Raw genomic sequence first — 20663 nt, forward strand, 5'->3', positions numbered from 1 at the left:
CAATCATCAAGCCATTCAAGGGCAAAAATAGTATTGAAGGGACATCTACAAACCCAAAGACATTTTCCACAGAAAAAAAAAAATCAGTGCTAACAGAAATGGTTTGTTTAGTCATGGTCTTGTTAAAACCCTCCCACAAAAGCTATGCATACAATTCTTAGGACAGAAAAAGCTCAGTAAGTTTGTTAGCATAGGCAACCATTCAGTAGTTTCAAAGAATCTTTCAGACATTTTGAAAAGGTATCGTAGTTTTCAATTTGTATTTTCCCATAAAACCAGAACTACATTGACTCCTTTTTCAAAATCTAGTCACAGCTGGCTAAAAACTAGTTCTTGAGTGAAGTGAAAGAGTAGTGTACAAAAATATTTAACGGAACTAGCAAGGATGTATCAAATGAGTCTCTACTTTGCTTCTTAAGGAAAACCTTTTCCATACTCAAGGTTTGTTTATTTGTCCCATAAACAAGACTGCACCTGAGGGATAAAATAAAGACCAATATTACTACATATATCCAATTTGTAAGTATTGTAGAGCATTCACTGAAAAATACAACAACATTTACAGAATGTGTTCAAATAAAATCTAGGTAAGAAGGCTGTTTCACACTCCATGAGCTTGCTTTGTTTTGGTTAGGGGAATTGTAAATTAACAAACTATTTGTTTTTAGGTGAGTTTGGAGTGTATACAAATATAGAGTCTCCCAAGGACCCTCCCATACACTTTAAGGTCAGAAGGGACCATCATGATCATCTAGTCTAGTCTGATCTCCTGTGGAGTAGATTTTCCAGTTCTTCTGGTTTATTTTAAACGGAGTTAAAAGCACAAAACAGAAGCATACCGTATTTTGTATTTGTTTTAGTAACACCTACTGGACAGCTTCAAGCTTTCCCACCTAGAAATTACAGTTTGCACATAGCCATTATACTGTATGAACTCAACTTACATGCAAAATAATACAAACATTGCTTACCTGTAGGATTGTGCCGGATGAAAAATACAAATGGTCTGTCTACTATAAACCAAGGAGGGGAGGACCTGGCTATTAAAATTGCAGCTTCCAAAGAAAGTGAAAGAAGAGGAAAAATAGGATGGAAAATTAAACAAGTCAAACATGATCACACTATAAACAGTGCAAATACGAAGCATCAAACAGATGATTTCCATTAGATATTGGTTTGCTCCTTTAGGCATTCCATTTCACCAACATGCATCAGTTTATCAATTGTTTTATATTACCAGTGGCAGCCTGGGTCAGCCACATGAGGCCATTTTATCCAATGCTATCTATTGCAAATTAGCCTTCTTATATTGCTCACCAGAACCACACAATCCATAAAAAAAAGGGACGAACTAATAATGAACATCAAAATTCAAGATTGTTCCCCTACAGCAAAACCCAGCTGCCATCTTAGAGCAGTGTTGCATAAATGCGTGCCTCTGGAACAGCACAAGGAGGCGTATTAGGAGCCAAGGATTTGGCCACTAGATTTTAAACTTGATGCTGTTCTATATGTAGCCAGTGGAGTAAAGAGACGTGTTTACAATTTGTGGAAGGCTATGTTTAACTAATTCTGTATTGACCCAAAATTCACCTATCCCCCCCCCAAAAAAACTCAATGGTAAAATTCACTTGATTTTTTACTGTCCTTTCTGAGTATGCGCTTCTGCTGAAGTGATCTCAATTTAAGCGCTCACAAAAGATTTCCTATTTCTGATAAAATCGAATTAATTTGTTTTAGTATAGTTACTTTTAATTAGGGATTAAATTAAACCAGGGAGAGAGAGAGAACTACTTACTTGTTGCTGCAGAAGCTTTGGTTCCATCTTCACTAACTTCAATTTTTGCTTTTTGTAAAATATGAGATACATGAAGGCTTTCCGTTCCTGTGTGACCAAAACAAGAACAGCACTTGTGTCAACATGCAGTTATACATTTGTTATACTGTACGTAAAGCTGACTGGGACCGAGGAGGTCAGAGGGTGGGAGGAGGATCAGGGGTCTGAGTAGGAGGGTCAGGGGTGCAGGCTCCTGGCGGCACTTACCTCAATCAGCTCCTGGAAGCAGCAGCAGCATGTCCGCCCTCCAGCTCCTACGTGGAGGCGCAGCTAGGCGGCTCTGTGCACTGCCCTGTCTGCAGGCGCTGCCCCCGCAGCTCCCATTGACCGCAGTTCCTGGCCAATAGGAGCTGCAGAGCTGGCGCTTGGTGCGGGGACAGCATGCTGAGCCTCCTGGCTGCCCCTACACGTAGGGGCTGGAGTGGGGACATGCCGTTGCTTCCGGGAGCTGCACAGAACTACACCTTAGCCCCGCTGCACCACCCACTGGACTTTTATTAGCCCAGTCAGCAGTGCTGACCGGAGCAGCCAGGGTCCCTTTTCGACTGGGTGTTCTGGTCAAAAACCAGACACCTGACAATCCTAGCAAAGATTGAAATCACTGTGGAAGCAAGAGGACTTTGTTCTATTGTTGTTAAGATGCAGTTGCTGGATCTGACCACTACAGACGCAGTGAATCTGATGACACCAAGCAGAGAAAGCAAACAATATGCTGCATGTAAAGGAATGGATTAGCTGGACTTCTGCATGACTGTTTCTTAGAACACCATAGTAGATCAGTTGTTAAATTGAGAAGTATTAACACAGGCACAATGTTGCTATTAGTTAACACAAACGTTGGCCAAAGCACAGAAAACATTCATATTAGCACCCTAACACACTAAACAAGTCAGCTATGGCATTTGTGTATACATGCCATTGCAGTGTTTGCACATGCATGTGTATATATTAAAACAAACACATGGTGATGGACAATGTCCAAAATCAGAATCTATTGCCCCGGCTTTATTTAGTGATGCAGGAATCAGTGGCACAATTCACTCACTGCTTAAGTGCATTATGTTTATGATGACAGTAATAAAATAAACGGGATAGAAAACGTCTAGGTGACTAGAGGACATATTTTACCCCAAAGAAGATGCAATACAAATCATTTAAAAAAAAAAAAAAAAAAACACTACTGATATCCTTAAATGCTATGCTTATTTGGTGGTTTTAAAGGTAAAACTGAAAATTTGTAATCAGAGAGTAATTTTTTCTTAAATACAGAAATTATAGCAACACGTAACCAGGAATGCAATTTAAATTCATCCTGAGTGTCTTAAAAACTGTTAAAGTAGAACACCTTGCTTCCAATAAAATAACGGAACAAGGGCTGACAATCACAGTAAACTCACGTGATTAACTCAAAACAAATTAACTCAATTAAAAAAATTAATCGTGATTAATCAGTTTTACTTGCACTGCTAAACAATACCAATATACATTATAAATATTTTTGTTTCTACATTTTCAAATATATTGATTTCAATTACAACAGAATACAAAGTGTATAGTGCTCACTTTATATTATTTTTATTACAAATATTTTCACTCTAAAAAAAAAACAATAATATTTTTCAGTTCACCTCATACAAGTACTGTAGTGCAATCTCTATCATGAAAGTGCTACTTACAAATGTAGAATTTTATTTATTTTTATTTATTTTTTAACATAACTGCACTCAAAAACAAAACAATATAAAATTTTACAGCCTACAAGTCCATTCAGTCCTACCTCTTGTTCAGCCAACCGCTAAGACAAACAAGTTTGTTTACATTTACGGGAGATGATGCTGCCCACTACTGATTTACAATGTCACCTGAAAGTGAGACCACGCATTCACATGGCACTGTTGTAGCCAGCATTACAAGATATCTGGCACATAAATACGGTATACATTTGTATGCCCTTTCATGCTTCGACTTGTAGATTGCACTTTTATTACAGTGCAAATATTTGTAATAAAAATAATGTAAAGTGAGCACTCTACACTTTGTATTCTGTGTTGTAACAAAACATCCAAAAATATTTATAATAAATTTCAATTGGTATTCTGTTAATGTTTAACAGTGTGATTAAAACTGCAATTAATCGCGACTAATTTTTTTAATCGTTTGATAGCCCTAAAAAGGAACTTAATCTCTTATTTCAAGTGGAGAAGTGTATATGAGATATAAATGAGTTGTGTTAACAAGCGAGGTCTTTTTGTTTTGGATGGGTTTTTTTGGAGTAACTAATCAGAAGTCCGATGGGGACATAAAATTCATAGACACAAGACATCCAGTTTTCTTTTAGAAATCAGTGCTCCATTGTCAGAAAGAGGAAAACGTTTATGGATCAGTTATGCAGTTCAATGACCGTTCCATTTTTACTCAGCGTTACCATCAATTTGGCAGACATCCTTACGCTCTCTCAAATCCATTGATGTAAAGTTTATAAAACATATAAATTGTAAAAAAGTGCCTCAATTACATCTTCCATTATGGTCTCATCCAACATGATTTTTTTTTTGCAAGCCAAAAGGAAAAATATTGAAGAATATGTAAGACTGTTACTGTGAAAATGCGTCATGACATTTTATTGGTTAACCATATGGTTAACTTTTTGTGGTTAATTTAGAAGTTTTCCTTTTGATGGAATAGTTTCAAAGCAGCAGGTTGTTTTAATAATTGCAATTGTAAAACAGTAGTTCTAGAAAATGTGAACAAAAACCAGAAGAAGAAGAATTTAAACAAGATAACCTACTTGTTATTTTTGCAAAGTTTGCCTTTGACTGCTCAAACATATCTGTAATGCCAAGTACTTTCAGAGGCTCCTTTAAATCTGTTTCTGCTACTGCTGTGAACCTGATTGAAGCATATAAAATAAAAAACATCAGAATTACGACTAAAAGTTGCTTTAAGTGCTGAGAAGGACTACAGAAGAATTCCTTATTTTGGGGGTTGAGGGGGAGAAGAGACTGGAAGATATTAGTACTCACTTGGGTAAAATAACTTGCACTCTCTTTTGTATCATGGTTGTCATCCAGCTCTGTATTGTTTTTGTGCTGATGTGAGGAATGATGGCAGAGAGAGGGGTAGTGCTTTCTGTAGGCAGAGCAATCAACATACTGATGCTTTCGCCATGGTAAGGCAATTCAATTATGTTATACCACAAGTCATTTGGGGTACTTGTTGTGCCTAAAGAGAGGGAGAGAGAAAGAGAAGCCATAATTCTAAAACAGTTAAAAGCCTTCAACCTCTGATATTAGAAGCAGTAGTGAGTAAAAATGTTAAACCTATTGGCAAAGCTATACTATTTTAACTGTAAAGTCTCGATATCACAGTTGGGTTGCCATCTTCCAGTAGAGTTCACTTACATAACAAGCAGTAGCAGGGCCGGCTCTAACTTTTTTGCCGCCCCAGGCAAAAAAGAAGAGCGCCGCCCCGCCGTAACCCCCCCCGCGAGTGCCGCCAAAATCCCCGCCCCCCCAGTGCCGCGCAACCCGAAGCCCCGCCCCCTCCGAGCACCACGCCGCCCGAAGCCCCGCCCCCCCCGAGCGCCGCGCCGCCGAATCAAAAAAAAAATATATATATATATATCGAGCGCCGCCCTGCCCCAAGGTGCCGCCCCAAGCACGTGCTTGGTCAGCTGGTGCCTGGAGCTGGCCCGGAGCAGGAGTCTATATAAATGTTACATTTTGATAATGCAATGCAGATAGCGCAAAAAAAAAAAAAAAAAAAAAATCTACTCTATGGCATCTCAGATTCGTTTCTACAAGTTACATGAATATTACTTGGTGGGTTGTTGGAGTTCCTTTGAAAATATAAAATAGCCATGCTGCAGACTGCGTCAGAGTGTCATCAGCATCTATTGAAACGGTAGGGGGGGGGGAAAGACATGATGGAAATAACAAAAGACCGTCCAAAAGAGAGCAAGAGATTCCTTTTGTAAAACAGACTCTTTTCCTCTAAGGACTATGGTACACTGGGGATCAGAAATGGTCTTTAACAGTCTCTGCAAACTGCCACACCATCTGCCTTTAAACCCCATTGAATCTTGTGCTGCTTCTAAACTGTGAGTAAAAGAGCCTACTGCTACAGTTCACCAAGGAGACTCCCCTGGAAACAGTAAGGTAGGCAAGTAAAGGAGACAGGCAACTATAAGAACAGAGGGCAGCAAAATAGAAGAGCTTAAGAACTTAGATACTGCCCTGAAAAGGACTGCCAGCAGTTTGTAAGCACATGATGAACAACAGATTGTAGCAGGCCATTAGCTATCTGCAACGTGCTGGACCATATTCAGTGGGTAAAGAAACATGGGGCCTCATCCAAAGGCCACTAAAGTCAATAGGGGTCTTTCCATTATTTTTAAAAGATGCAAAATCCTATTAGTGTTTTAAAAGACAGTTTTCAGTATGAGAACATTCAAAGGATTATTGGATTTTTTTGTCCCATGTGATGCTACTTTAGCAGAAGTTTATTGTGGCTAGACATAAATCCAATGGTGGAAACTTCTGCTGCAAGTGACCGTGGTGCATCCTATAAAATAGATTTCAGCCATACTGAATAAAACTTTCCAGCATAAACACCTACATCCAAATTATTTATTTATTTAAATTATGCTAGTATTCAAACTGCTGCTGGTAATCAACCAGGGACCATAACTATTCTAGTTAAAGACCATAATTACATCAGTAGCATACTATTACATGAGGTTTCCATACCACTTGGAAACAAACAAACAAAACCAGACTATCTTGTTGCTTATTCTGTTATGGGATAGGAGGACATGAAACTGAAAGTACTATGGAAAAAGACTAACAGGGCTAATGAAAAGCACAACAGGCTTGTTTACCAGTTGGAAAAGAAAGTAGAAAAAAAAAATCTAGCTACTTTAATGGATCTTGATCAATAAAAATTATATATGGAGACAGAGTAAAAAGAAAATAAGTGGTCAAAAAGGCAAAGGGAGCTGAAAGCCATTTTATATGTTCCAGGACACCATTTCTCTGGGAAATGGACGAAAGTCTTCCTTATTTTATTGTTAACAGAAAAAAGGAAGAAGTTAACAAATTAAGTTAATCACAAGCTTGTTTGACAATAATGTCTCTTTTCACAAAAAGGAAGCAATAAAAAGACACCCTGAAATTTATTCAAGAGTAAAGAGATTTGCACAAATAGCTCCAATTGCTGGTAAAGCATTACACACCATTATAGGCCTCCAGCCAGCTCAGCTCATGCTAAAATTCTCAAAAGCCCCCTTTAACTATCAAGACACTAATTGGTGCTCTAACAAACATCCCAGGTGTCAGTCATGCAGGATTTCAGCTAGCAGTTTATCTACAAATGTCCCATGTCACAGGATTGCATTGCAACTTGAAGATCCATTAGCAATCGGAGAGTCTCTCTTATGTCTAATTACTAGCATTTTATTTTGAAAGCTAATTATTTTCTTTACTTTTCTGGAGACACAGTGGAGGCTGATAGACTCTAATAGGTTTGTTTCCTAATCAAAGAGATTATTTTTTGTGACGGGGAATCCCTTATGAACTAGAATTCTTACTATCATCAGCTGGGTGGACAGCATGCTGCCTATATATCTAGCTGAAAAGCACTTATTTGTAAGACTATGAAGGAAACTCTTCCCTCAGTGTTATGGTCTAGGCATTTAGATTCTGTTTTAACATTGTCTTGAGTGGACAGTCCCTTTATAGGGCTGCTAACTTTGTAATATTTAAAAACCAGACACCAGTAGGAGTGCCAGAACCTCCCCCGCCCCACCTCTTCTCCCCAAGGCTCCCCCACATTCACTCTTCTTCCCACATCTCCCCATCATTTGCTGCTTTCCCCCCCTCTTACCTCCTGCTCCCTCTTCCCGGATCAGGAGGGACTCGCAGAGCCGGGGCTGGGAACTGCAGCCATCCGATGCAGGTAGGAGGCAGCCCCAGCTGAGCAGGGGTTGGCACAGGTAATGACCCAGTGCCTCCCCCACCCTCTGTAACTGGACTTTGGGTGGCCGGGCAGTACTGCTGACTGGACACCCAGTCAAGTCCCTTTTTCAACTGGACTTTCCAGTCAAAAACCAGGCAGCTGGCTACCCTAATTGAATAGGGTCCCTCTTCCCACTCCACCCTTTTTTCAGTTAATATCATGGCTTTTTAGACAAGTGCCAAAAGAACAAGTTTCATTAATTTGAGCATTGGCCTGCTAAACCCAGGGTTGTGAATTCAATCCTTGAGGGGGCCATTTAGGGAACTGGGGTAAAAATCTGTCTGGGGATTGGTCCTGCTTTGAGCAGGGGGTTGGATTAGATGACCTCCTGAGGTCCCTTCCAACCCTGATATTCTATGATTAAACCAGACTTAAAGGAGTCTCTCAGATGAGAAGAGCTGATCTGCACAGATCACAAGGTGCCAGAGATTGATATTTGGAACAGAGTCACTACACAGCAGCAACATCTCACTACACTTCCCACTCTGCATCAAAATCCACATCTGCCAGCCCAAATTGATGAGGGATTTCTGTTCCAGAAAATTAACCTTGTTAGCAGAGCCCTGCAGCCTTAAGACTGCTTGCCTGAAATCAGCTCATTACAGAGATGGTAGAAGGGAGCCGTTAGCTTACCTCTTTTTCCAGCTCACCTCCTTTTCCAGTTCAACTAAAGAAAACGTTTTCTGTCTGATTAGCTCCTTTACATTAGGCTTGCAGTTCTCAAACTAGTGGTGTGCAGACAGTCTGGTGATTACATGTTGCCAGGTTCCCTCATTCACAATGGCTAAATTACATTTAAAAACAGCAACACACACTTTACTTTCCCATACGACGTTTCCATGCAAACAGTTGCTGTAGTTGCCATAGAATGCTGTGATCTTCAGAGCTACAAATGGGAGTGGAGGTGTCTACAAGATGTTTTTGCTCTAACATGCTTCTCACACTACTAAGAAATCTGAGAACCTGTGCATTCAACTGTATTAAGATACCTAACCTGAAATAGGAGTTTCAATTCCACAACAGGAAACTTAATACTTTCCATCTAAAGGCCTTGAAAATAATGGCCTTGGTTCTAATCACAGTTATGACAATGTAATAAAAGAGTTACTCCCTATTTACACCAGATTCAGACCCTATGAATTTTAGGGCAATATAAGAATGGTAAGCAAGACCTGACCATGATGTGTGGTCCTTTGCTGAAGTATAGATCCTAAATATTTCAATACGTGATTTTCATTCACACCCCTCAAGTTTTATCTGTCTAAAACATTTAATTTTTGCTTTAATGTGTAAAGATTTTCAGGACATGGCCAAGGTACAAAATAGTTTCATATTTTTTAAACCACAGAGTGATCAATTTGTAAGCTCCTATGTTGGCTAAACTAGCACATTTTTAACACTGATCACTTACAACAGAAAAAATTGAGGCAATACCAGTAACATCATTTTTTTCAGATTTATTTCTAAATGTATTCCTTGTAACGGTGTTTAGTGCATATGAAAGGAAGTTACAAATAGCACTTGTCTAATCTTAGAACACAGGCAGAAAACACGCACACACTCTTCTAAAAATGCTGCCAATGCATTGTGAGCCTGACCAGCAAAACCCATTTCAGTACTGAACTCTTGAGTAGAGGCTGCCAGTCACGTGGGCTTCTGTTCTGGTTTTGTGACAGGCACAAATAGAAATTAGGCTGAACCCAGTGAACTCCTTTTCACTTGCAACTCAATTTAGAATTTAAATGCTGGCCTCCAGAGGTAAACAACTAGTATACTAACCCTGAGCTACTCAGCCCCTTGGTTCAATGGTTATTGTCTGCAAAACTGTTTCCAGCCGTCTACTACTTCAGAATCTAAAGTGAATTTAAGCATACTTTGTGTACACTTCTTATGGCCTGCTATTAAAGAAAGAACTCTGTATTTTAATTTTTATTTGCTGATTTTTAAAGCATATTCTTTCCCACAATATATGGGTAAAATACAATATAAAAACAAAGTAATTCTAAGTTTTTCTACTTTAGATAGGTTTTTGATTAAGGACAGAACACATTTTATTTCTTCTTATCTATTTGGCCAAAGGTTTTGAACAGGAGCATCTAAAACAATGCACCTAAATAAAAGTCACCCGATTTCCAGAGGTGCTGACTATTCACAGTTCTCAATGTTTCATCCAGATTAGATATGAGTTCGAAAAGTTTTCCCACTTAACAGTACCTTTCAACACAAATATCTACTCATAAACAGGAATGCTATGTATCCCCCCCACAATCACACACATTAACCTTCTTTGCCTACATTTTGAAAGGAGTACAGTGCAAAAAGTTTTGCGTTTCATTTACAAGAAACTAGCTCTTGAGCTTACCACAGCGGAACAGAGACAACTGGGCCAGCATAGGTACTTGGTAAGTCTTCCCATCAGCTCCATTAAATGTGCGTTTCTTTGTATTTTCAGGTTGAAAACGTGATTTCCATAAACCCTTGAAATACACGGCATTTACCAGCACTAGCCTGGTCAAAGCACCATCAATAATGTCTGGAGATAAGAGATTATCAATCATACCTGAAAATAAAATAAAAAAGGAAGGGGGGAAATTGAGCTTTTTCTGTTGCAATGTAAGCCAGCTGGTCATGATGAAACAGAAGAGCCAATGTACTTTGTAATTCACTAGGTAGCATTCATTCTGAATTGGAGCAAAGATGGCTGCTAACTCCAGCCTGAAGAATTATGGCTCTGCTCATTTCAGGGCCCGCTGACATCAGTGGAGTCATTTTACTGAGTACAGTGGCAGCTGTATTAGGACCTTAGTCTTCACTAGTGAGGGAACACTCTAGCACCCATCTAAGAGTTTTGCTCAGGCAGGGCCTTATTTAGCAACATTTGTGGTGTTTAGTTTAGTAAACAATTAAGGCTGAATCAGCCACAGCCTGGAAATGAAAAGTTAAAAGGAAAAATCTCCAGCACTTGTTGCCACCCATACATTGCCTTCACCACAATCAATGACACTGCAAGCATCGCCAGGATGTCACTTTCATCTCCCAACAGATACCAAGATGCAATACAAGCTAATTATGCTGTAATGCAAAACCTGAACTCTGGCCTCAGCAATATGTGGATAATTTTGAATAGTGGGAGTGTTTGGTTTTGCAGTTTTTCTTTGTTTATGAAAATAACATCACTGGAATTAGCTTCATGCAAGTGTCTCTTAAAGGACAATAGATACCATGCATCTCCAAGTAGTTAGACAAGGTGCACCCAAGTTAATTTATCCTATATATATATATATATATATATATATATATATATATATATATATATATATATATATATATATATATATATATATATATATATATTTATTTATTTCTTTTTTTTTTCTTTTTTTTTTTTTTTTTAAGATGAAATGATGCAGTGTCTTCCCACCACTTTTTAAAAACTTTACACCCCTCTCTCAACTTTAGTGTCTATAAGTGTTTAACTCAGTTACACAAAAAATTCAACAATACCTACCCCTTGTTTCATTTTTCACCCACTGGTTAATGGAATTGCATGCTGCATTTTGGTCCTCAAAATCCACAGTCTTGACACTGCACTGAAACACCTCTTTGTTTCTTGTAACAAAAGGCACTTCCATTTTAAAGCCACTCTTTGCAAACACTGCATTAGCAACTGTCACAATGTCTTTATTCTTCTTTGAGACTATGGCTTTGTTTATCTTCTTTAATACTTTACCAACTCCTAGTTAGAAATAACAGCAAATTTTATTTAGAAAGGAAAATGAAAGAGAAGTTTTAAAGGAGTTAACTTGTATCAATAATTACTGACATCCAAACACACACATTAACGTGATGGGGTAAAGAAAGAATACCAATGGCATTGACAGACATTCTTCAACACTCATCTGAGCAACAGGATCTCTGACTCATCTGAAGGACACTACTTTACAGTGAAGAATTTGGCTCTTTGTCTAATCCTTGTACTGTACATCCAAGTCCTGGTGTAGTATATTAATCAATAACTTTCTGGCATGGACAATATAGTTAAAATGTTTATTCTAGAATAGGTATAAACAAACAATCTAGATAAACTGTCATCAATTACACTAGAGAGCCACAACATAAATTAGGCTGCAATATCCTGACCCTATGTTGACATGTTTACAGCACTGCAACTTAACACGATACTACAATGTTATTTTGTGGGTGTGAGTCCTCATCTTCCCAGCAGCTACAACTGAATAAGGATATTCATTCTGGCCACTCAGAGTAGAAGGACCATAGGCACAGGAATAATGGTAGTTCCCAAGAGGCAGAAGTCATGGGGGAAGGAGGGACTAAGACAATAAACTGAAAAACTAAGGTTGTCATTTTTGATCCCTCCATTCCATTCAGTAAGGAATAGGGTGGGATATAACAAAGTTTTCTGGAAACTGTGTGCTAACCAAAAGAGAGAGACACCTTTGGAAAGTTTCTGGAACAAACTAAAATTAAATCTGAAGACTAGGCTACATTAGTAAGGAAATTCAGTATTAGACTCCAGCATCTAATTGGAAGTAGAGTATTTATCCAAGGATATCAACTATTAACAGGTTGCAATATGCTCCATAAAAGTCTCTAGTATATGAAAGTGTAGCCATGCCCTTAGAGCAGCACAGGAAAACTACTACATTTGTCACACCTCAATTCTCCCTGTCATTAATGCTTCTAAACAAGACAAAAAAGGAGCTGAGAAGGGAAAAAAAGAAAGCAAAAGATTCAAAAATGACCATTTCGGCTCCATGTAGGAGAAGTCCTCAATAGTTGGGCCTGCTGGTTAAATTACTGTAAATCCTTTAGTAAGATAGATCACATGATGTCCGTGTGTTCACCGTCTTCAATATTATGGGCATATTCTTTTGGTGAGCATACCATAACAGATGTTTTCAAGCTAGTCTGTGGCCCACTAGTCGTCCATTGAACATTTGTTGGTGGTCTAGGGAGAGCTGGCTGCTCACATGGTACTGGCTCTCCTCCTTGCTTCCAGCTGCTAAATTGCATTAAAGGATAGCTAGAAATGCTTTAAATATTTCCCTAGAGTTACCTTTCCAAGTAAGCAACTTTTGTAGCTGTCACAGGGTTATTAGGCAATCATGAACAAGAGAAGAGGAGGTCCATGCAAACATAAAAAAAGGTGGTGGACCATGAGAAACTTGATATTAAGATATGGGTCACTACAGAAAAGTTTGAGAACCTGTCTCATGTGTCTAGGATTGTTAGACTGACTAGTTCAAACCAAATAAATTCACTTAGTTTTAATGCTTCAAAATTCTTGCAGATAGCTATGTTTAGAAAACTCAGATGCTTTTAAAGTCAAGATTATCCCATAAAAGGATTTGAATCTTCAACATTTGGATATTTTACTAAGCAACAATAAATCATTTAGCTGTACCCTAAACAGAAAACTGTACAGCAAAGCAATTAAGGATGGGACAGTGTGTTGCAGGAAACATCAACATCGTTCATTCTTTATAGGTCTGAAAATGTACTCACCTTTTGGAAGGTTTCACATTTCATAAACACAATTCCTTTAAGATTCTTTAAGTGCCAGCATTCTGTGCTGTTGTTAAGCCTCACTGGCATGCTAAGAAGCAGCAAGTACTCTCACCCTACTCTCTGGAGGAAAGGCACTGGTAGAGGAATAATAGGGATTCATGCCAATGTCAGGAACAGAGACTGAAAAAGGGGTGTTTGAATAGAAAAAAGCCCCAGGAAAGGCTAGAGAGTCTGAGATCTTGACAGAAGAAACTGAAGCAAAGCCAAAAATGCATCAAAAGATCCAAAAGAGAGCCCTCCAACTAAATGGGCTCAGAGGCCTATAAGAAACTAAATATAAAAATATTTTATTGCCCAATAATTACTGAAATCTTGAATTAAAGGCTGTTTTAGTACAACAGGAATAGAGGCATTGCAATCTACCCATACTATGCTGGCACTGGACCTCAACTTTGTGCTGCAGAGATTATCTGTAAAGCTAAGAGGACAGTTTAGTCTCATTCATTTCTTGGCCCCTCGGCTGAAAATGCCAACAAGGTCAGTATCCTGGGACACTCCCAAAACATATGAGCCAGTGTGGCTCTAGGAGACCCAAATCTCCAGCAGAAATATATTTTGGCAAGGCCACACACTGTAACCTACACAGGGACCAGTATGAACAACAACAAAAAACAGTTATTTACCTTTTGTAACTCTTGTTCTTCAAGATGTGTTGCTCATGTCCATTCCATTCTAGGTGTGTGTGAGCCCACAGTTGTCGGAGACTTTTGCCTTAGCAGTATCCATAGGGTCAGCTGTGGCGCCCCCTTGAGTGCTGTGCTCATGCCGACCCTACACCCTCTCGGTTCCTTCTTGCCAGTAACTCTGACAGAGGGGTAGGAGGGCGGGTAATGGAATGGACACGAGCAACACATCTCGAAGAACAATAGTTACGAAAGATAGGTACACGTTTTTTTTTTCCTTCGAGTGCTTGCTCATGTCCATTCCATTCTAGGTGGCTCAAAAGCACTATCTACGGAGGTGGGCTTGGAGTTCACAGTTTCACGACTTGCAGTACTGCCCTACCGAAGCCAGCATCATCCCGGGCTTGCTGGTTAAGTGCATAGTGGGAAGTAAACATATGGATGGATGACCAGGTGGCTGCCCTGCAGACGTTCTGGATAGGCACCTGGGCCAGAAAAGCCGCCAAAGAGGCCTGTGCCCTGGTCAAGTGGGTAGTGACAATCGCCAGGGGTGGCACCTTCACTTGATCATAGCAGAAGCGAATGCAGGCGGTGATCCAAGAAGAAATTCTTTGGGCGGATACAGGGTGTCCTTTCATCCTGTCAGCCACTGCGACGAACAACTGCGTAGACTTACGGAATGGCTTGGTCCTGTTGATGTAGAAGGCTAGAGCCCTCCTAACATCCAAGGCATGCAGTCTACGCTCCTCCTCAGACTTATGTGGCTTTGAAAAGAAGACCGGTAAGTAAATGTCCTGGCTTGAATGAAACTGAGACCACCTTGGGCAGAAAAGCCGGATGTGGTCTTAACTGGATCTTGTCCTTGTAGAAGTCCATATAGGGTGGTTCCGAGGTGAGCAGCTGAATCTCCGAGACTCGACGGGCTGAAGTCACTGTGACCAGGAATGCAACCTTCCAGGACAGGAGAAGGAGAGAACAGGAAGCCAATAGCTCAAAAGGAGGACCCGTGAGCCGCAACAGCACCAGGTTCAAGTCCCACAGAGGAACAGGGTCCTTGACATGCAGGTAGAGGTGCTCAAGGCCCTTGAGGAATCTGGCCGTCTGGGAGATCCTCTAGGATCGACCAGTTGATTGCGATCGACCGGTTGGTGACCACTGATGTACGGATTAGATAGAACAAAGGTCTATGAAGAACTGCTAACGCTCTTGAGAATGGCAAGACGAGGCACTCCAACCTCACAGGCAGTAAGAAGGAACTAAGAGGTCATAGGGTTGGCGGTGCCTAATATACCCATGCATGGGCGTGGCACGCAAGGGGCGCCACAGCCAGCCCTATGGATACTGCTATGGCAAAAGTCTCCGACAACTGTGCTTGTGGGCACGCACACACCTAGAATGGAATCGACATGAGCAAGCACTCTAAGAAGAAATAATTTTCTGCTGGATCAGTCTTAATCGTAGATCAATAGTAGAATTTTTAAATGGTTTGCCAGTCACTTCCCCACTGGTCAGGGGTCAATAATACACACCAATCTTAGTTCCAGTCATGGTACAGGCAATCTAAATTTGGGAGGATCTTTTGGGTCAGGAAGTCATAACAGGCTACAGATGTTCAGGTGAACCTAGAGAGCTCTCTACACATCACCAATTCTGGAGTCTCTGGTGCTCCCAAGCACATCAGGATCAAATGTGTCTTTCAAGAGATGCTTAAGCTGCAGGTAATGCCATGTAGCTGGACCAAGTAGATTGTATTGTTGTTGGAGAAGTGCTTGGAATGGCAGAAACTGATTTTCTGAGATCGAGAGACCCAAATTATCCCTATATCTTTCTACACCCTCCACATAAATAGTTTATAGGTCACCCCAAAGCATGGCACCAATGTCGGTGAGAAGGGATGAAATCTGAATTTTCTAGCTAAACTGGGTCCATGTTTATCTGGTAGCCTATATTGTAGGGGACATTTTTATGAGGTATGGCTTTCTGTTAGTGCTGACCATACTTTGCATCACAAGCCAGTTTTAGTAAACAATGTAGCACAATTTGAAAAACCTCCCATTAAAATATATTGTCCTTCCAGCCTTAAAAGTTTATGCAGGTTTTTTATTAAGTGATTCATAATAACAGATTAAAAACTGACCATTTACGCTGTATCTCATCACAGTTGTCAGCTGCTTCTTTGTCTTGCCATCAGCACCCAGCTGAAGTATTCCCAGTACAGATGCAATCCCATGTGGAGAAACCACAATATTCTCCTGAGGTCTAGCTTTAACTATCTGATTGAAAACTTGGATTCCAATGTCAGAGCCTAGTTCCTCAAGAGATAAAGGATTGAACTGGGACCACACAGATGTTAAAGTCACGGCGGTGAAAAGGAGAAGGAAGTGCCAGTTCATGATTTCTAAACAAAAATAACCTAAAGGAGACAAAAAATAATAATCATAAAAAAAGTTAGACCACTTTCATGAGCATAAAAATTCTCTGCTACACTTACACGTTAACATTATCTAAATGCAGTGTAGTTGTAACTGTCTCTCTCTCTAACATTAGAGAAAGTCAGGCATATGCAGTGGATGTTTTGTGAAAACTTCACATGGCTTTGCCAATAAGCCTCAAACCTCAAGTTCAGTACCCCTACCATTCCCGCCAGAAGCAGAGAGAATGACAATTGTGCTGAGTTATATGGTTATTTTATGATGTAGGTAAAACTCCACTAAGACTTAGAATAAGTCCAAGTTCAGTTATTTGCCTCTTAACTGACTCTGAACCCGGTTTTAAGACATCAAACTATCACAACACTCATACAATTGGATTTAGAGTGCAGTACTTCTGATTAAGGCAAGTACAACCAGGGGCCGGCTCTAGCGTTTTTGCCACCCCAAGCAGCAAAAAAAAAAAAAAAAAAAAGCCGCAATCTCGATCGGTGGCAGCTCTACCGCCATGTCATTCTACGGCGGCAATTTGGCAGCAGGTCCTTTGCTCTGAGAGGGAGTGACGGCCCCGCCGCCAAACGACCGGACGTGCCGCCCCTCCTCTTCATTGGCCGCCCCAGGCACCTGCTTGCTACGCTGGTGCCTGGAGCCGGCCCAGAGTACACCATAACATCTTCACAAGGATAGTTGATGCACTTGTACACACAATAGCCAATTATCCATCAAAAGCAGAGATGCATGTATGCACACATGACGAGGAGGAGGAGGAGGAGAAGTGATTTGAATACAGATTTCACACCTATAGCTAACTATGAAATACAGTAGTCCAAGTTACTTTAAATTTTTATTGGTTTACTTTAGGCATAATTGGCATTTTTCACAGAGAAAAAAAGAGATTAGTAATATTTGCTAACTTCTCAAAAGCTGGAATTGGGTTTTTAGTTTTTCCAAATATGATTTTCTACCAAGAGTCACCCAGTTACAGCTTATAGTAAAGCATAACTGCATTTGAATGGTTCTGTATTAAATATTACCTAGATTTTATAGAGCAGTTTTTATTTGTAGATCTCAAAATGGTTTACAAAGGATACCAGTATCATCAATCCCATTTTACAGACAGAGAAACTGAGGCACAAAGAGGGCAAGTGCTCCAAGGTCACCAAGCAGGCCAATGGCAAGCCAGGAATAAAAAGCAGGGCTGAGTTCCAACCCAGAGCTCTATCCATGAGACAACATTGCTTTCCTATGAAGCTTTATTTGTAGGAGTGGAGCACAGAGGTTATAAAATAGATGCGTCATTGAATACAACTTGATAGTGATAACTTGGTCCAGGATAATTTATGGAGTAACTGATCACCTTTTTTCCTCTTGTATATTTGAAATGAATCATCCTACTTGCATATTTTAATGGCTCAGATTTTTCGGACGTTAATAATGCTCTACTACATCACCCTTACTCTCTTTTGAGGTCTTAGTTGTTCCAACTGTAAAACCTTCTTTTCCCTCCAGTAGGAGGCTTGTTTATTATTTGCACTAATACAGACTAGTGTGTATTCCAAAAACTACTTAGAAGGCTCCAAAGCAATATCCCTTGAACATACAAAAGTCACTAGTTACCTGGTTTACTGAAGACAAGTTATAAAAATCATTATCTAATAAGTCTTTATATACAGTCAATTAAAACTCAGATAATTTGTATATTACATGCACAAGCTCTAGGAATGGTTTCACTCCTTCGCCCTTTGAAGATCCAGACCTCTGTTGCATTTGCAGTTTCTGGAGAGCACTAATTGTACAAGTCATTCATATACACACTGATTTTCAGTGCAATTCTGGCAATGTCCCAAATCAGCATTGTATTGAAATTTGTATAGTCATTTACATTAGGGCAAAGGGATTACAAAGTGGGTGTAAAACTCTACAAGGTCAGAATGGTAAATTTGCACCCATCTGGCATGAGTGTAAATGATCACACAAGGTGCAAAGCAACAATGAACAATGAATTATCAGTGTACTTGAACTCTGCTAAAATCTTGGAAATGGAAAAACCAGAAATGTTGTATTTGTCAAGGCTATATCATAGTTCAAGGGACATAATTCAATCATGGTTTGCTCCTGTACCGTAGACGGAACCAAGGCACAATTTAAATGCACCCAAGAATAGTCATGACCCAACCTAGTCCCCCAGCACAATTGTATTTGTAGTGTAGATGTATCCAGAGAGAACTTCATGAGTCTTGATTTATTAAGTTATCTAGAAGAGGAATTCAGATTCATTATCTACTGTATGCATGCATGTTACAGTCCTTAGTTTGGAGAGGAGATAGCTTTTTATTTTAGGATTTGGAAAACTGTTTGCCTATGTTCATTTTAAACTTCTTGCCCATCAACCTAAAATGGTGGCCCTTTAAACTTAAATTTAACTTTTTTTTTTTAAATGTTTATAACCATTCTTAAAAGGATTGATGTATAAGCAACTATTAGTTTGCAAAAAGGCGAGTTGGAGCTCTGAGCATACTGCAGACTAAACTGAATTTGAACAGTAGCAGTTGATAGAGGTTTTAAGGGGAACTACGGAGGTAACTGAGATCCTATCTATCCACATCACAATACAACCACGTTAGTTACAACACAGTTGATAGCAATAATCTAGTACAGTTTCCTTGACCTGTACAGGTAAGATTTTTTCCCCCTTGTCTTCCCCCCCTGAGAACCATGATATAGGCTAGAGCTGAACCAATTATAGGAAAAATTATTCAATCAGATGAACTAGAAGCTGAATTTCAATCCATCATGTTGACTATTAATTTTGTTTAACTAGTAGGGTTTATTTGTACTAATATATTTGTAAACAAACCTAAGTGTCAAATTTTGTTTTGGCTAGATGAGGAAGTAATAGACTTCTTCCTTTTCAAAGTTTGTCCAGAGCAAGAGGGAGGAGGAGTGGTGGTGAAGGTGTTGTTTCTTTGAGGTAAGTTACTATGTCCTGCCATTTGTAGGCAAGCCAGGTTATGACAATGAAACTATGCTGATAATGCCCATGTTAAGGTTGCCTTCTGGCCTACGTGCGTCTTTTTGACTGTGCTGAATAGGCACATGACAAAAAACAGGAACTCAGTAAATGCACTCGGTAGATAGGTGAAACAGTGATGTAAATGGAACAAGATCAAGTGTCTGAACAATACATTGTCACTGAATAGTACTGCCAAAACCCTAAACCAAAACTTTTGCATTAACACATTTAAACAATATTAACAGGATATCGGATTTTACCCTTTGCAGGACTACGCAAAAACTCTAATCAGAGGCACTTAAATAAACCAGATAAGGATATTGCTGCAATCTGCATGGCTTGGGACCATGCATGTAAATGCCAATATGCAATTACTCTTAAATTGGATCCCAGAACTAATTATACAACAGGTAATTTTATTTATTTCTTTATTTAACAATTATGTGTCAGGCAAGGCCTGACTCAAGGGGCTTGGTAAAGAAAGGATTAAATATATTCTAAAAATTCCCTAATCCTGTCAGCCTAGTTCCTCCCAGCTCCACAAACTGCCCTGACCCTCTCTCTAAGGGTACGTCCAGACTACCCGCCGAATCGGCGGGTAGTAATCGATCTATCGGGGATCGATATATCGCGTCTCGTCTAGACGCGATATATCGATTCCCGAACGTGCTCCCGTCTACTCCGGAACTCAACCAGGGCGAGCGGCGGTAGCGGAGTTGACGAGGAAGCCGCGGCTGTCGATCCCGCGCCATGAGGACCCGAGGTAAGTAGAAATAAGATATGTCGACTTCAGCTACGCTATTCCTGTAGCTGAAGTTGTGTATCTTACATCGACCCCCCCCCCCTCCCCCCCAGTGTAGACCAGCCCTGAGAGAAGCAAGAAACCAGGATGGGTGTAATGAAATCCCTGTTTTCTACATTCATCCAATCAGGGAACAGAAACAATACCATGTGACAAAAATGACTAGTCTCGGCAGATATGGCACAAGTACAGTTCACATCCATATGCTAAAATATGTTCATATAGACTATTCAATTATAAATGCACAAATATGGAAAAAAGCTAGAATTTGCTTGTGAACCAAAAAATGGACTAGCTCGTCAGATAAACTGTTATAAATAGCTCACACAGGTCTAAGATGATACCAATATTTTTC

The 20663-nt window shown here is 39.8% G+C and overlaps 1 protein-coding gene across 2 annotated transcripts; it reads right to left on the reverse strand.

Moving 5' to 3' along the window:
* Window positions 1-346: 346 nt before the first annotated feature.
* Window positions 347-16457, reverse strand: SERPINE2 (serpin family E member 2). Of its 2 annotated transcripts, none has more exons than XM_065410875.1 (8): window positions 16202-16457; window positions 11361-11588; window positions 10215-10412; window positions 4861-5059; window positions 4628-4726; window positions 1799-1890; window positions 972-1055; window positions 347-474 (listed from the first exon to the last, which is right to left on the reverse strand). In XM_065410875.1, exons 1-8 carry the CDS (start codon window positions 16455-16457, stop codon window positions 437-439), a joined length of 1194 nt encoding a protein of 397 aa, XP_065266947.1. In that variant the 3' UTR covers window positions 347-436. The 2 variants fall into 2 exon arrangements, with proteins under 2 accessions (XP_065266947.1, XP_065266946.1); XM_065410874.1 differs by having other exon boundaries at window positions 1799-1885; window positions 4626-4726.
* Between the last annotated feature and the right edge of the window lie 4206 nt (window positions 16458-20663).

This window comes from Emys orbicularis, chromosome 9 (assembly GCF_028017835.1).
Source record: "Emys orbicularis isolate rEmyOrb1 chromosome 9, rEmyOrb1.hap1, whole genome shotgun sequence".
NCBI lineage: Eukaryota > Metazoa > Chordata > Testudines > Emydidae > Emys > Emys orbicularis.

Coding starts and splice junctions, on each gene's coding strand:
- SERPINE2 (XM_065410875.1), bottom strand. CDS start 16,457: ATGAACTGGCACTTCCTTCTCCTTTTCACCGCCGTGACTTTAACATCT. Junction 1,056..1,798: donor CAAAGCTTCTGCAGCAACAA/GTAAGTAGTTCT, acceptor TTTCTTTGGAAG/CTGCAATTTTAATAGCCAGG. Junction 475..971: donor CATCCGGCACAATCCTACAG/GTAAGCAATGTT, acceptor TTTATCCCTCAG/GTGCAGTCTTGTTTATGGGA.